This window comes from Trematosphaeria pertusa (assembly GCF_010094035.1).
Source record: "Trematosphaeria pertusa strain CBS 122368 unplaced genomic scaffold BU26scaffold_8, whole genome shotgun sequence".
Classification (NCBI taxonomy): domain Eukaryota; kingdom Fungi; phylum Ascomycota; class Dothideomycetes; order Pleosporales; family Trematosphaeriaceae; genus Trematosphaeria; species Trematosphaeria pertusa.
In genome coordinates this window covers 714,492-729,224 of record NW_022987219.1, presented here as the reverse complement: position 1 = coordinate 729,224, position 14,733 = coordinate 714,492, and the positions used below count along the sequence as shown (strand labels likewise).

Sequence of the window (14,733 nt, the reverse complement as noted above, 5' to 3'; positions counted from 1 at the left end):
TTGGTCACTGCGGCGCAACTCTTTCGCCTCCGGAAATAAAGAACCGACTGATGCAGCGATGAACTGATGCAGCGATGTGGCGTAAAGCTCGAACCGTCCACAGTTCGCAGTTGGTTGGGTTGTGCCACCCCGCCAACATGCTCTTTCACAGCCAAATTTCATGCATCTCGGGGAGTACAAGAAAATGCCATTTATCCTAAACCCACAGATGGGGCACGCATTCCTGCACCGTCTTCAAGGCCACGCAAACCACCATGCAATGGCCGGAGTGAAGGCCCACTATATCGCAACTACGTTGGGTAGCTCTTTCTCGGCTAGCGGTTATAGAAGAACCGTCAGCCTTGTTTTCATCCTTTGTTTCCGCAACACCAGTTGATCATCGTCAAACTTCGCTTCATCCAATTTGGTTGGACTTCTGCTTCAAAAATCTTCACCATGTACGGCTTAAATGCGAAAGGCCAATCGTTATTCGATACGGACATTGCTTGTGCTTCGATTTCGGCTTTTGCTGTTGCCCTCAGAGTGTTTAGCAAAGTTTGGCACAAGCAAGGCATTCGTTCGGACGACTACTGGAGTATTGTAGCGCTGGTGTTCTACTTGACTAGTGTCGGATGCATGCAATGGGGTGAGTGTCCCCGCTGGCTTGAATGGCTTTCATTCCTCACTGACCGTTCTAGGACGCGTTACAGGTGGAGGAGGCATGGAGATGAGTGAGATGCTGATGCTGGTTTCTGAGCATCCGGAGAAGATAAAGCTGATCGAGCACTTTCTCGAGGTGAGGAGCGTAATCTGACCGCTTTTTGGTATCCTTCATTATCTGACTATGCAACAAGGCGTCCTTCCTTGGCTATACTTTCGTCCTCGTTGCGCAGTACGGAGTCAAAATGTCCGTCCTATTCTTCTACCGCCGCATCTTCTTCATCACGAAGGGATACCAGCGTGCCTCTTTAGCCGTCATGGCTGTTGCAACTGCCTGGTTCATCGCTACTCAAATCGTTAACCTCCTCACCTGCCAGCCCATTGACTCGTTTTGGCGAAGACTGAAGGTTGGAACCTGTCTGAATTTTAACGTCATGTTCTTGGTGACAGGCATCTTCGACACGGTCATAGACATGGTTATTCTCCTCCTCCCAGTACGCATGGCACTTGCCCTGCAGTTGCCGATGCGCACCAGGATAGCGGTTGCGGGCATTTTCGCTCTCGGGGGTTTCGTTGTCATCACGAATATCATTCGATTGAGGTGCATCTACAATCCAAATGCCAGATACGGTATGTCGTCTATACCCGGTTCGCATCTCGCAATGCTGATCGATGCAGTGCGCTTCTCCGAAGCTGAGAGATGGTTAAACATCCACGTGGTCACCGCATTCGTCTGCGCCTCTCTGCCCGTGTGCAAACCTCTTTGGAATACCATCTCCAGAGCTGCGGGCAACATCATCAGCCACTATACCTCTTCGATCCGTTCGATGCTTGGAGCCAGCAACAACAAATCAGAGAACACTTCCTACATCCGTATGAATGGCCTGGGAGGCTCCCTAACCTCCAAAGAAAGGGGGATTGAAAGCGTATACCCGGCTTCCAGCGACAAAAAGCTCGGACAGACTATAACCAGTGTTATCGGCGGCCACGAGGAAGACTGCGAGCCGCTGCATGTGCCGAAGGGTAGCATTGTTTATTCCCGAAAGGTGGACGTGGTTTGAACAGTACTATGCAGCTGTGCACTACAGTATGCGCAGCGGGTTGTCGAGTGTACGAAAGCTCAACTGCGTCCATTCCTGTTCGGTTGACCCGCACAACCCCATGCGAGAACGGTACATTCTTACCAGCGACGTAGATGGTAATTGGAGGAAGCTTACTTCGGCGTTCGTTACTCTTTCTGTATCAAAATTGATGATCATTCGGTTGCTTGCCATGCCACATTCACACCGCCGCATTCTACTCCGTTAGGTGAAACTTCGCCGCAATAACGCGACTTTAAGTGGCCCATTCCACCTCGCATGAACCCCGATCATGGGTACGGTGGGTGAATAGACTGACCATTGGCGCGGAACACTCATATTACTCGTGTGGGGCAAAGAGGACCGCTTGCAGCTGGGCCGAGCGGCCCGCCCGTCTGTGCCTCCCACGTGCAGAAATACGAGCGTGGCGTTCTTGCGCCGGGTGGATTTACGCCCGAAGCTTATCCTGCATGTTCTGACTCTTGTAGTGATGATCTGCCGTTCAATCAATATACCTTGACAGGGCATTTGCCTGATACGCGTAGCAGGGAGGGGTTCATGCGGGTCAGCAACCTTCTCAGTCCGTTGTACAGCCTCGGGATCCCAGATTTTGTTCCATCATAACAGCTACTTTGCGGTCCGGTCAAGTCGTGTGTAAACACTATTCGAATAGGTTGAAACTCGGAGAAGCTCCCTTCTGTACCCACGATGGAAGCTACGACAAAATCACCTGAAGCGCAGACTCAGGAGGTACGCGTCACAGAGTCAAGTCCGGAAGAGAATCCAAACTACATCAAGGGGCTTAGGCTACACCTTCTTACCATAGGGTAACAGCTCTCCAACCTATACGCAGCCTTCATCAGTTAATCCGCCACAGTTTGTGCCTGGGAATCTTTCTCGTTAACTTCGAAATTTCCATCGTGAGCACCTCTTTGGTGTCCATCACAGACGACCTTCATGCCTTTGGACGTAGTAGCTGGATCATCACTGCATACTTGTTAACTTTCACCGGTATGGCAATACTGTGCACTCAAACGTAACACCGATGAGTAACCTGCACTAGCCTTCATGGTCATATTGGCAAAGCTAAGTGACAGCATTGGACGGAAATCCGTGCTCTTGGCTTGCCTGTTCATATTCACCATCTTCTCCGGAGCATGCGGGGCCGCGCAATCCATGGTTCAGCTGTAAGGGCCGACCTCTCACGCACTTAGAGAAATCTGATCTTTGCCATAGAATCATTCTACGGGCTCTCCAAGGCTTAGGAGGATCCGGAGTTTACTCCGTAGTGCTGATAGTGATGTTTGAGATGGTCCCTCCACAGAGGTATCCCAGATATTCCGTCTATGTGACGGCACTTTTTGCCATCTCGTTGTTCTCGGGACCACTTGTTGGGGGCGCGATCAACAGGAGTACGACTTGGAGATGGATCTTCCTCTTAAAGTAAGCCAGGCCCATCCGTACCTTATCATATCTTTGACAATATCGCAGCGTTCCGGCTGGCGCTATGGCTCTGATCATCTTGGTGTTTTGCATGCCGAATCGCTTCCCCTACCATGGCGGAAGTACCAAAGCAAAACCAACAGATCTCAGAAACATCGACACAGTTGGAGCGGCGCTCATGCTTGTTGCGCTCACTCTCCTCATTACCGGTTTCGAGGAGGCAAGCAACTTCATGCCATGGATCTCTGCCCAGGTACTCGCTCCCATCCTGGTTTCCCTTTTAGCTTGGGTTGCATTCCTCTCATACGAACGAGCGGTTACTTCAAGGGGGAATAACAGGCCTGAGCCTGTATTCCCTTGGCGCTTCTGTACCAGCCGAGTCATTATGGGCATTCTGATGTACGTAGAGGCGTACGGGACTAGTGCATGTGTGTGATGACTGACGTATGCTTTAGAAACTCGTTTCTCTGTGGTGCCGTTTTCACAAGCTGCATCATCCAGATTCCACTCCGCTTTCAGGCCGTGAACCATGAGTCGCCATGGCATGCTGGAGTGCGACTGATACCATTCGGTATGGCTGTTCCTGTGGGCGCATTTCTGACCGCAGCGATATGCGGAAAGCGGCGAATGCCTATTATATACATGCTGTTTGTGGCTTCGCTTCTCCAGGCTCTCGGGCTCGCCTTCATGTCAAGGTTGACGCTAGAACGGGTAATGTGGAAGGGACAATATGGTTTGCAATTCGTCACGGGATTGGGATGCGGCATGTCCATTGGTGTTGTCACCCTGATGACGCCGTTCGTGATTGAAAAGAGAGATCTTGGTGAGGCCCTGCTGTTACCCATTCTGGCGGTTTCTAATGCCTATACTAGCGACTTCAACTTCAGCAGTTGTTCAGATCCGAATGCTCAGCGGAGCCCTCGTCCTAGCTATCATCACTGCGGTGATGAACAGTAACCTGAACCGTACCTTGCCCCAAGTACTTACAGATCAAGAGCTGTTTCGGGTTTTCCAGAGTACGGACGCAATCGCAATGCTCGGGGAGCCGGTAAGAACAGAAGTCAAGGAAACCTTCCTGAAGGGGTACAATATGCAGTTGCGGATTCTCGTGGGATTTGCTGGGGCGGAAGTCCTCGCCACGCTCCTCATGTGGCAGGAAGATCAGGTCAAGATCGCCTGAAAGAGCAATAGGGGAATTCGGATTAATATTTTCATTTTACTTTGATGGCCTCTTGGTTCGCGGGTTCGTAGGTGGTCCGCGTCGGGGTTGTTCCAAACCTTAGAATCGTCGGTGAGCGATACCTCTTTCGGTTAGCCTCATCTAGCGCTTTTGGCGAGAAGCGTCAGAACTTCGGAATATCCGATGCCACCTCAAACCTCGTACATACATCATACATTATCCGGCGACATATGTCTCAATAACCGGGAATCACCAATTATTCATGCACGATCTACAAATTAGAGCGAGTGCCCCCTGGCGCAGCGCACCCAATGTCGTCTCTCTGATAAGAGCTGCTCCGCACTAAATTCCAGTCCGCAGGCGGCACAGCACCACCTTCCAGTCCCTCTCCATTTTCCATCGACCCCTCATTAATAGCCCTATTCACGGATTCCAATTTCGGCCCTCCAGATTGCTCGCCGCATCGCCTGCACCGCACGGGTTACCGCTGCACGATCCTTGCTTCCTGGGATTTCGTGGCCTCCTCCATGCTGGAATTCCTCTCGTGTCTCTTTCATGCACAGGTCCCGCAACTTCGGGGGCCAATCTAGTTCTCCCCGTTCCGTTACGCCCCAGATGTGCGCCGTTGGGATCTTGATTGCTTCCCCTACGGCGCTGTGGTCCAATGCCCTCACAATGCCCCGTTCAAGATCATCGGGATCGGCGGGTACGCCACCGGAGAAGAAAACGACAACTTTCAGGGGGCTTATCGCCGTGGACCGTCTTGCATAGCGAACCAGGAGTGTTGAGGCGAGTGCTCCTCCTTGGGAGAACGCAACGATGCCTTCGAATGGCCCTTGAATGTCGATATAGCGCTCGAGGTTGTTCAGTGCAGCCAAGCAGGACTCTGGGGAGCGTTCGTCGAAATAGCCAAAGTATTGGTCTGCTGATGCGAAGAGCGCCTGTATTTCTGCCCGAGTTTAGTACATATTTCATGTTCTAGGTCAGATGTTAGAGGCGGCCATACCTGGAGCAGCTTCCTCGGATACGGTCCCCTCGACAAACTCAAAGCTATGACCGTCACCGAGTTGATATTGTATTGCGCCTATTTGCATCGAAGTTGCCAGTTAGCTATTGATCATCGTGGCACTGTGGATTGTACGTGCCTAATTGGCCCTCTAGCACCTGGGAGTTGGTGCCCTTTCCATGGAGACACAGGAAGCGCATCTTTCTGGGTCCGAATGGTGTGGAATGTTGTGTCTGGGACGTAGGAACCCCCGCGGCTGGTTAAATCAGTGCGAATTCACGCCGCAGAAGTTACGCAGTTCAGGGGTGGGGTGCTTCTGCGTATCAGCCCGTTTCCCTTGGGACCAATTGGAGTGTACTAACACAACTGTGCAGGAAAAAAGCCTTACGCGCCGATGCTTCTCGGTAGGAACGCGCCGTTCCCGTTGCAGAATTGGGCCATTTATGGACAGTACGACAAACTCATTCGACGGATTGAACGGAGATTTTGCCCCCAGACCCTCCCAGCCAGTGGCACAGTCGTCGGAATATCTGCAATCCAATTATTCCACGGAGTCCGAAAATCCTCGTCTGGGAGATCACTGATTGCAGATTTGCCCTATGGGTGACTGTATGCAGTGTAAGATTATCTAGGGCCTCGTTCGGTTCGCCATCTTTGCTTCATATCGGTCATCATGTGTTCTCGATACAGCCTCTTTCATTGGTTCACTAGCAGGTCTAGGGTGTTCTGTGGTACGAGAGGCATGAATTCCTTGCCCTGAAGCTTGATGCTTCGGTCTATGAAGGCTAGGAAAGCGCAACCATTGGCACATCTGAATGCTTTGTGGACCTTGGATTTGGCTACATTGCTGAAAAGTCATCCAGATCCCCCCGCTTGCTTTCTTTTCTGCTCCACTGAATAGCCCCTTCTAGCTCTCTAGATCTCTCACATTAGCTGAACGTACAGTGCCTAGACGAACACCACAGGTTCTACCTGCTCGAAGCTACCATGGGACCGACTACTGCATCCTCCTCGGAAAGGTGCTCATCTCCAGATACGCCACTGTCGCTGTCTTCGTCGGGCTCCGAGGTATCTTTTCCTGGGAATGAAGACACCCTTAGCCATGTTCAGCCAGCAGCAGAACCGATTGCCATCATTGGGCTTTCTCTCAAGCTCCCAGGAGATGCTGACTCCGTCGATTCTTTTTGGAGCATGATGATAGAAGGTTGTTCTACCGCTTCTTGCTTCCCTGAAGAAAGGATCCACCACGCTGCACACTACAGCGCAGACTCCGGAGCCACGGGAACGGTACGTACCGAAGTTGACAATCAGACTCATTATGTTAACTATCAATGCAGATTCGAGCTAAGAGAGCTCATTTTGTCAAGGAAGATTTGGCGGCGTTCGATTCGACCTTCTTTGGGTTGACTGCTGCTGAAGCTGCGGCCATGGACCCACAGCAGCGTGGCCTTCTCGAGACGACATATCAAGCTCTCGAGAACGGTATGAAATTCTACCTCATCTATTGAATATCGCTTGACTAGTCTCCAGCGGGAGTTCCCATTGAGAAGATACATGGCACTGCCACCTCTGTTCATACGGGTTGCTTCACCGCCGATTATCTCATGCTGATGGGAAAGGACCCCGAGATGATGCCAAAATATGCGGCAACGGGCGTTGCTGCAGCAATGCTATCCAATCGCATTAGCTCCTTCTACAATTTGACTGGACCTAGCGCGACTATTGACACAGCATGTTCAAGTAGCCTTGTGGCTCTCGATCAGGCGTGCCAGTCGCTCCGACTTAGGCAAAGTTCAATGGTCAGTATCCAACTCTTACGACATTATCTCATAAGTTAATAATCTTGCAGGGCATTGTAGCAGGGTGCAACTTAATCGTCTCGCCTGACCTGACCATCGGTCTTTCCAACATGGGGTTCCTATCTCCAGACGGTGTCTGTCATAGCTTCGATCATAGGGCAAACGGTTATGCTCGTGGTGAGGGCTTTGGAGTCGTAATCGTCAAACGACTCTCTGATGCAGTTCGAGATGGCGACACTGTCAGGGCGGTCATCCGTGCCACAGGTTCTAATCAAGATGGGAACACGCCACTGGCTCAACCGAGCAAGGCCGCGCAGGCGCGGCTGATTTCAGATACGTACCGTAGGGCCGGGTTGGATATGAGCGAGACTCGTTACATTGAAGCTCATGGTATATGCTGCTTCCTGGTTCTCGCTCGCTCGCTAACCTCTTAGGCACTGGTACACCTGTGGGTGATCCATTGGAGGCCATGGCAATCGGCACATCGTTCTCAGCTGGCAGGTCCAAGGCAGAAGCTGTTTACGTATCTTCTCTCAAGGCCAATTTCGGGCACTTGGAAGGAGCCGCAGGCATCGCAGGTCTCATTAAGACCGTACTCATCCTAGAGCGCGGCATCATTCCCCCACTAGCATGCTTTGAAAAAGTTAATCCAGAGATTGATCTGGCTTTTCTCAATATCAAGGTAATGTCATCAGTAGCGCATGGGCCATTGGGCTAATGGTACTCACAGTTCCCATTCGAGCCCACTCCATGGCCTGGTAGAGGTCTTCGTCGTGCTTCCGTCAACTCCTTCGGATTCGGCGGCACCAATTCGCACGTTGTACTTGACGACGCTTATCACTACATGCGACGACATGGCTTGAGAGGAAATCATTGCACCAGAGTAACCGTTCCCGATCATGTTGACCGGGTGGAAAAGCCTGGAGATGTTACTAGCCGCGCCTCAGCTTCTAGCCCTATAAGCGTAACCACTCCCGTTGTACTTGCGTGGTCTGCCGGGAATGAGTGGAGTCTGTCCGAGATGTTGTCAATGTATAGGAAGAGTCTCTGCGAAAGGGACGCGCGGATGTTGCTCTCGCTTGCCCATACCTTGCTCCAGAGGCGCTCTCTTCTCCGCTGGAGGTCATTCGCCGTCGCTTACCCTTTCCAGGACTTCGGCAACCTCGACATATCTAGGCCTGTTTACTCACGTCCTTCCTCGGAGCTCTCGCTCTCATTCGTCTTCACTGGGCAAGGCGCTCAGTGGTTAGGTATGGGGCGAGAGCTGTTTGTTTACGACGTCTTTCGCCAGAGCATCCAGGACGCAATATCCTATCTCATGGGTGTTGGCTGCTTTCTGCATCTAGCTGGTAAGTGGTGCTGCGACCCTGCACATCTAAGGGCTTGCTAATGGTACTCTCCCAAGGTGCGTTGCTTGGAGAACTCGAGTCTCAGGCTAGGATCGACGAGCCGGGATTTGCCCAGCCAGTATGCACTATTCTTCAAGTTGCTCTGGTAGATCTCCTAGCTTCCATCAATATTCGGCCGTCCGTGGTGATTGGTCATTCATCTGGTGAAATCGCAGCTGGGTGGGTAGACACACTACTGCATGGTTGACATGAATGCTAACAGTCAGGAGATATGCTGCAGGAGCAATTAGCCGCGAATCCGCTTGGAAGCTAGCCTATGACCGTGGTGTATGTTCCCAGCGGCTCGCAGCCAAGTCCGATATCGAAGGCGCCATGGTTTCCGTGGGTCTGTCCCAGTCAGAGGCGGATAACCACCTTCGTTACATCACTGAACAACTCGGCTGCGGAGATCTCGTTGTCGCATGCGAGAATAGTCCAACAAATGTCACGGTTTCTGGTAGGCGAGAGCACGTCGAAGCTCTTGCCGCAAGGCTCGAGCAAGAATCCATATTCGTTCGCCTACTAAAGGTACCCGTTGCATATCACGGTCCACATATGAATTTGATTGCAGACTCGTATCTTCAATCAATTGGGACTATCGATGCGGGCGCTTCGCATCCCCACGCGCATACGAATATGGTCTCTTCTGTCACAGGCGAGCGCGTGTCGTCGGAAACCCTTCGAGATCCAGCATATTGGGTTCGAAACATGGTATCGCCAGTCAAATTCCTTGACTCAGTCCGGTTGGCATGTGCCGAACGTGCCAAACGGCTTCCAAACAAACTCGACCTGTCCCATCGAGATGTTCCCTGGACTTCGCATATTCTGGAGATTGGCCCACATGCAACGCTTTCCGGACCGATTCGCGATACCCTACGAGAACTTGTGCATGGCAACAGTATCAGTTACATCCCCACCTTGATTCGTAAGCGAGACAGTCGTGGAAGCTTCTTGAGCGCCGTGGCTCAGTTGCACTGTGCGGGTTACCAAGTGAGCCTCTCGAAATTGAACCTTGCTGCCCAACCGGGGTTGTCAAGAGCGATTGCATTAACGGATCTTCCCAACTATCCTTTCGATCACACTCAGTCATTTTGGTGGGAATCTAGAATAAGTCGAGGCATCCGTTTCCGCGAATTTGCGAGGAACCTCTTCCTCGGCAGTCCCGTCCCCGATTGGAATCCCTTGGATGCTCGATGGCGTCATATTCTGAAACCGAACGACTCTTCATGGATACATGATCACAAGATCAACGGAAGGACCATCTTCCCTGCTGCAGGAATGCTCACTATGGCCATCGAGGCTGCAGCACAACTTGCCGGAGGCGCTGAAGTCTTCGCATTCGAGATTAGCGACGCCATTTTCCACTCGGCTCTAGAGCTCTCGAGTAATTCTGAAGGGGTCGAAGTTCAGCTCCAGATGACGCCACACAAGTCCACTCAATCAAGGATTGGGCCCAAGTACAAGTGGTGTTTAAGGGTCTACCAAACAGAGTGGAATGAAGTGAGCCGCGGCGTGATACGAACCATCCATAGAGACACCTCTTCCAACGAAATCGACCGTAAAAATGAGGAATCATACCTCAGCGCACGCACTACCGCCCATTTTGATGCCGTATCTAGGCGCTGTATCGCCAAGATCAATGGGTCTACCCTATATGCCCGCCTATGGCATCGTGGCTATCACTTCGGCCCAAGCTTCGCACGTATCAAGGCATCAAAACACTCCTCATCGGGCGAGGCCACTGCAAAGGTAGCGATACTCGAAACGCAAGGTTCAGAAAGCCCTGCCGTTGTCCATCCGGCGACCCTGGACGGTATCTTACAAATTATGCTTCCCGGAGTCACTCAAGGCGGGCAAGAGACCAATTTTTCAACCCATATCCCTACCCGGATCAATAAAATGTGGATTTCGAAGGATGGTCTCCTGCGTAAAGATGCCGACAGCGTTCACGTCGCCGTCAAAATTCAGAAGACTGGCTTCCGCAATACGACTTCGGATATCGCAGCCTTATCCCAGGACAAAGCACTTCGCGTGCTGGTGGAAAGGATCGAAACAACCTCTATAGGAGATGGGCTTGACGCATTGCCCACTCCTTCCACCGCCACCAAGAGACTCTGCTGGAACATGGTCTACAAGCCCGATATCGACCGCCTAGATCCTGCGAAGCTCGAAGAGCTCCTTTCTGAAAGTGAACCCGCAGCAAACGACCTAGGGCGTTACTTTGGGGAGCTGGACATCGTTCTGTACACCTTTCTCCAGGATGCGCAGCAGGAGCTCGCCGAATCAGAGCTCGCACTATGCGAGGGCCACCTGAACAACTACTATCGGTGGATGAAGAAGCAGCTTGAGAATCGTTGTGTAAAAGCTGCTCATCTCGATGGAAATCCGCAAGGACGAGACGCTTTCAAACGTATTCATCACCGCGTCCGCAATCAACATCCAAAGATCAGTAAGATCTACTATCGAGCCGGTGAGGAGCTCAAGAATATTTTAGGTGGCCATTCAGATCCGCTTGGAGTTCTTTTCCAAGACAATGATATGCCAGATTTTTACGAATGTGTTCTCGAGTTCGCGGCCTACATGGTCCCTTTGGGACGATATCTGGATCTCTTGACGCACAAGAACCCTTCGCTCACCGTTCTAGAAGTCGGCGCAGGAACTGGTGGAGCAACAAAGCACATCATGAAGACCCTTGCCCGACCGGGATCAAGTGGATATACTGCGAGGTACTCCAGGTACTGCTTCACCGATATTTCCCCCTCGTTCTTTGGCCACGCGCAGAACTTCTTCGGAGCCTTTCCGAACATGGACTATCAGACATTCAACATCGAGCAAGATCCGTTGGATCAGGGCTTTGAATCCGAATCCTTTGATCTCATTATCGCCTCCCTCGTACTTCACGCAACCTCATCCTTGGATGAAACACTAGCAAACCTGCGGAAACTGTTGAAGCCAGGAGGAAAACTCGTTGCAATGGAGGTCACTGCGCCTGATGGATTAGTCGCAGGCTTCGTTTTTGGTCTGCTTCCTGGGTGGTGGCTGAGCAAAGAAAAACATCGACAGGAACGGCTCAGCCCTTGTCTGACCCCAGAGGAGTGGCATGAAGTCCTTATTTCGAACGGATTTAGTGGAGTCGACCATGTCTTCTGGGACACGCAGGACGAAGAACACCGCCTTCTCTCGCTCTTGGTCTCCACAAAGTTGGATACCGAACCGTCTCCGGAAGGTCACGAGGTACTTTCCGCACTGATTGCTGCAACGCCCGGAGTCGATAGTGATCGCGTGGAACTATGTCAGGAGCTCCTAAAGAGCAGCGGTGCTGCATCCACGCGGGCAGACCTCACGTCCATAAGCATCGAAGCGAACCTATCCAGCCAACTGCTTATCGTCTTCGACAACCCTGTGAAGCCGTTACTCCAGAGTCTTTCAGCCTCTGACTTTGCAAATCTCCGCCAGTGCCTCAGTCGAGCTTCAAACATTCTTTGGGTCTCCTCCATTGGTGCTAGCCATTCGAATCCTTGCACAAGCACCATCTACGGGCTCGCAAGAACACTTCGGTCCGAAAACGCGTTGCTGAACTTCACGGTTTTCGAAGCCCCTGTGTCATCACCTTTGGAAACTCAAAGGATGAACTTTAAACGAGTCATCCGGCACTGCCTGTCTCCTTCCAGGGGTTTAGAACCAGAGATTGTTGAGAAGAACGGAGTACTGCAGATCCCGCGAGTGGAAGAAGACGTGCATCTCAACGAACAGATTTCCGAGCAGGACGCGGGCATAGTCCAACGCAATGTTGTTTTTGGCGACGGGAATCTTCGGTTGACTGTGCAAACCCCTGGACTGCTCGACAGCCTTCGCTTTGTGCAAGGCGACACACTGCCGCAGGATCTGGGGCCAGGAGAAGTGGAAGTACGTGTCAAGGCCGTTGGCGTGAATTTCAAAGACTGCTTGGTTGCACTAGGTCGAGTCTCTGATGACACACTTGGAACCGAGTGTGCGGGTATCGTGGAAAGAGCTGGCTCAGCCTGCAGCGTCTCCGTTGGCGATAGAGTGATGGTGGCCGCGCTCGATACCTATCGAAGCACCATTCGCTGTGAGGAGGCACTCGTAGCGAAACTTCCGGACGGAATCGGCTTTCTTGAGGCTGCCAAGGTTCCAACTAACTTCGTGACGGCCTATCATGCGTTGATCGAAGTCGGTCGGCTAACTGAGGGCGAGTCCGTCCTTATTCACGCTGGTGCTGGCGGTACTGGACAAGCTGCAATTCAGATCGCTCAACATATCAAGGCGGAAGTCTTCGTCACCGTCGGAAGCCAGCACAAGAAAGAATTGGTTATGTCCACATACGGCATCCCGGATGGCAACATCTTCTATAGCCGGGATGCGTCGTTTGCCCACGGTATCAGGCGCCGTACCGGCGGTCGCGGTGTCGATCTGATACTCAACTCACTTGCTGGGGATGAGCTACGAGCATCGTGGGGCTGCATCGCTCCCTATGGACGATTCCTCGAGATAGGGAAGCGAGATATCTTCTCGCATGAGAAGCTACCCATGTTTCAGTTCGCGAAAAATGTGTCTTTCTCTGCCGTCGATATTGCGGCAATGACCAGGGAACGGCCACGGCTCATCCAAAAGGCGTTGGCCGCGGTGGTGAATTTGCTCGCGCGAAAGCAAATCAGCGTCGCGTCCCCGCTCCGCGTCTTCCCGATTCATGAGGTTGAAGATGCTTTCCGGTATCTTCAGAGTGGGCTGAATGCAGGATGCGCTGCTATCGACGTTGATCAAAATGCCATTGTTCCGGTGAGTCTTACCAAGAAATCCTCAGAGTGCCTATTTAGACACTAACTCGACTATAGGCATATATGTCTCCATCTTGCGGGTTGTGCTTCCGAGCTGATGCGACATATGTAATCTCTGGCGGCCTGGGCGGCCAGGGCAGAAGCATTGCCAGGTGGATGTGCGATAAGGGCGCCCGGAATCTATTCCTGCTCTCTAGGCAAGGTGCGCACACAGAAGAGGCCAAAGTCTTCATCGCCGAAATGCATTCGATCGGTGTTCGTGTCGAAGCTCCGGCCTGCGATATTACCGATGTCTGCGCTCTTCGCAGAGCCCTCGATTTTGCAACTACGAATATGCCACCCATTAGGGGCTGTATCCAAGGTGCCATGGTCATCCGGGTGCGTAATATCTGCTCATGTGGCGTGCTTGGTGCTAATCTTACTTGTAGGACGCTCTTTTCCCATCCATGGCCTATACAGATTGGACGGCTGCGATCACGCCAAAAGTACACGGCTCCTGGAATCTGCATATAACCCTGCCGCCAGACCTTGACTTCTTTATCCTGCTCTCCTCTGCGAGCGGCATCATTGGCTCCGGTGGCCAAGCCAATTACGCCGCCGGTAACACCTACCAAGACGCCTTAGCCGCCTTCCGACTCTCTTGCGGTCAAAAAGCCGTGTCCTTCAACCTCAGCGTCATGAATGATGAAGGTTATTTCACAAACCACCAGGACACGTTGGACCAGTATGTGAGGTTTAAAAAGCTGCTCCCAATGTCTCAGACGGATCTGTTTACCGTGTTGGAGTACTATTGCAATCCGGACCTGAGCATTGAGGAAATGAAGAGCCAGATCGTCATGGGTCTTTCGCTCCCAAGGGATATCACGGCCAAGGGAGAGGAGCTTCCTTCGTGGGTGGACAGGCCGATGTTCTCTCAGCTTCGTCAGATCAAATCCACCAACAGTAATGCGGGTACTCCACCTTCTACATCCAACACCGACCTTTCCGGTGCTCTTAGTGCCGCAAAAACCCGCACGGAAGCAATCACTGTCATCACGCACGCTATCCGCGAGAAGCTGTCCTGTATCCTCTCTCGCCCGCTCGAAGATATCGATGCAGGGAAGCCGATGCATGCCCATGGTGTAGACTCGCTGGTTGCAGTAGAGTTGCGGAACTGGTTCCTAAAGGCCCTGGGAACCGACGTGCCTATATTCGAGATTTTGGGAGGAGGGGCAATCGAGGCGCTGGGTTCGTCGGTGGCAGAGAAGCTTGGTAGCGGTAGCTTAGAGTAGGTATGCTAGGGTGTTATGAGTAAGTTAGCCGGCAGGATTTTACGGGTTTGATGCGGGACGCGGACCCGTTCCTCTTTGCCTTCGCTCTTTCGGTGATTGGGAACTCGAAAGAGGCGCTGTTGGTTACCACTG

General features: G+C 52.1%; 4 protein-coding genes across 4 annotated transcripts; 3 read left to right on the top strand and 1 right to left on the bottom strand.

Annotated features, from left to right (window-relative positions):
* Positions 1 to 239: 239 nt before the first annotated feature.
* BU26DRAFT_551453 (uncharacterized protein) lies at positions 240 to 1,879 on the top strand. The gene is made up of 4 exons (XM_033832103.1): positions 240 to 625; positions 678 to 775; positions 834 to 1,269; positions 1,318 to 1,879. Exons 1-4 carry the CDS (start codon positions 436 to 438, stop codon positions 1,698 to 1,700), a joined length of 1,107 nt encoding a protein of 368 aa, XP_033683057.1. The 5' UTR covers positions 240 to 435; the 3' UTR covers positions 1,701 to 1,879.
* A 469-nt stretch (positions 1,880 to 2,348) lies between these two features.
* Positions 2,349 to 4,341, top strand: BU26DRAFT_485476 (putative multidrug resistance protein fnx1; the record flags this gene model as incomplete). The annotated part of the gene is made up of 7 exons (XM_033825882.1): positions 2,349 to 2,545; positions 2,596 to 2,729; positions 2,782 to 2,905; positions 2,955 to 3,161; positions 3,210 to 3,560; positions 3,617 to 3,984; positions 4,034 to 4,341. Exons 1-7 carry the CDS (start codon positions 2,427 to 2,429, stop codon positions 4,339 to 4,341), a joined length of 1,611 nt encoding a protein of 536 aa, XP_033683056.1. The 5' UTR covers positions 2,349 to 2,426.
* Positions 4,342 to 4,760: 419 nt separating this feature from the next.
* Positions 4,761 to 5,788, bottom strand: BU26DRAFT_605588 (uncharacterized protein; the record flags this gene model as incomplete). The annotated part of the gene is made up of 4 exons (XM_033835605.1): positions 4,761 to 5,290; positions 5,348 to 5,425; positions 5,506 to 5,603; positions 5,736 to 5,788. The coding sequence occupies 4 exons, from the start codon at positions 5,786 to 5,788 to the stop codon at positions 4,761 to 4,763; spliced, it is 759 nt and encodes a 252-aa protein (XP_033683055.1).
* Positions 5,789 to 6,517: 729 nt separating this feature from the next.
* Positions 6,518 to 14,633, top strand: BU26DRAFT_458121 (uncharacterized protein). The gene is made up of 10 exons (XM_033824965.1): positions 6,518 to 6,634; positions 6,685 to 6,829; positions 6,878 to 7,146; positions 7,197 to 7,536; positions 7,581 to 7,828; positions 7,877 to 8,495; positions 8,552 to 8,714; positions 8,765 to 13,331; positions 13,388 to 13,708; positions 13,759 to 14,633. The coding sequence occupies exons 1-10, from the start codon at positions 6,539 to 6,541 to the stop codon at positions 14,599 to 14,601; spliced, it is 7,611 nt and encodes a 2,536-aa protein (XP_033683054.1). The 5' UTR covers positions 6,518 to 6,538; the 3' UTR covers positions 14,602 to 14,633.
* The last annotated feature ends 100 nt before the right edge of the window (positions 14,634 to 14,733 follow it).

What these genes read in the sequence shown, in the direction of transcription:
- BU26DRAFT_551453 (XM_033832103.1), top strand. Translation starts at nt 436, where the DNA reads ATGTACGGCTTAAATGCGAAAGGCCAATCGTTATTCGATACGGACATT. An exon ending in TGATCGAGCACTTTCTCGAG is followed by an intron (nt 776 to 833) that starts GTGAGGAGCGTA and finishes CTATGCAACAAG; the next exon opens with GCGTCCTTCCTTGGCTATAC. An exon ending in CAATCCAAATGCCAGATACG is followed by an intron (nt 1,270 to 1,317) that starts GTATGTCGTCTA and finishes TGATCGATGCAG; the next exon opens with TGCGCTTCTCCGAAGCTGAG.
- BU26DRAFT_458121 (XM_033824965.1), top strand. Translation starts at nt 6,539, where the DNA reads ATGATGATAGAAGGTTGTTCTACCGCTTCTTGCTTCCCTGAAGAAAGG. An exon ending in ATATCAAGCTCTCGAGAACG is followed by an intron (nt 6,830 to 6,877) that starts GTATGAAATTCT and finishes ACTAGTCTCCAG; the next exon opens with CGGGAGTTCCCATTGAGAAG. An exon ending in TGGCTTTTCTCAATATCAAG is followed by an intron (nt 7,829 to 7,876) that starts GTAATGTCATCA and finishes TGGTACTCACAG; the next exon opens with TTCCCATTCGAGCCCACTCC.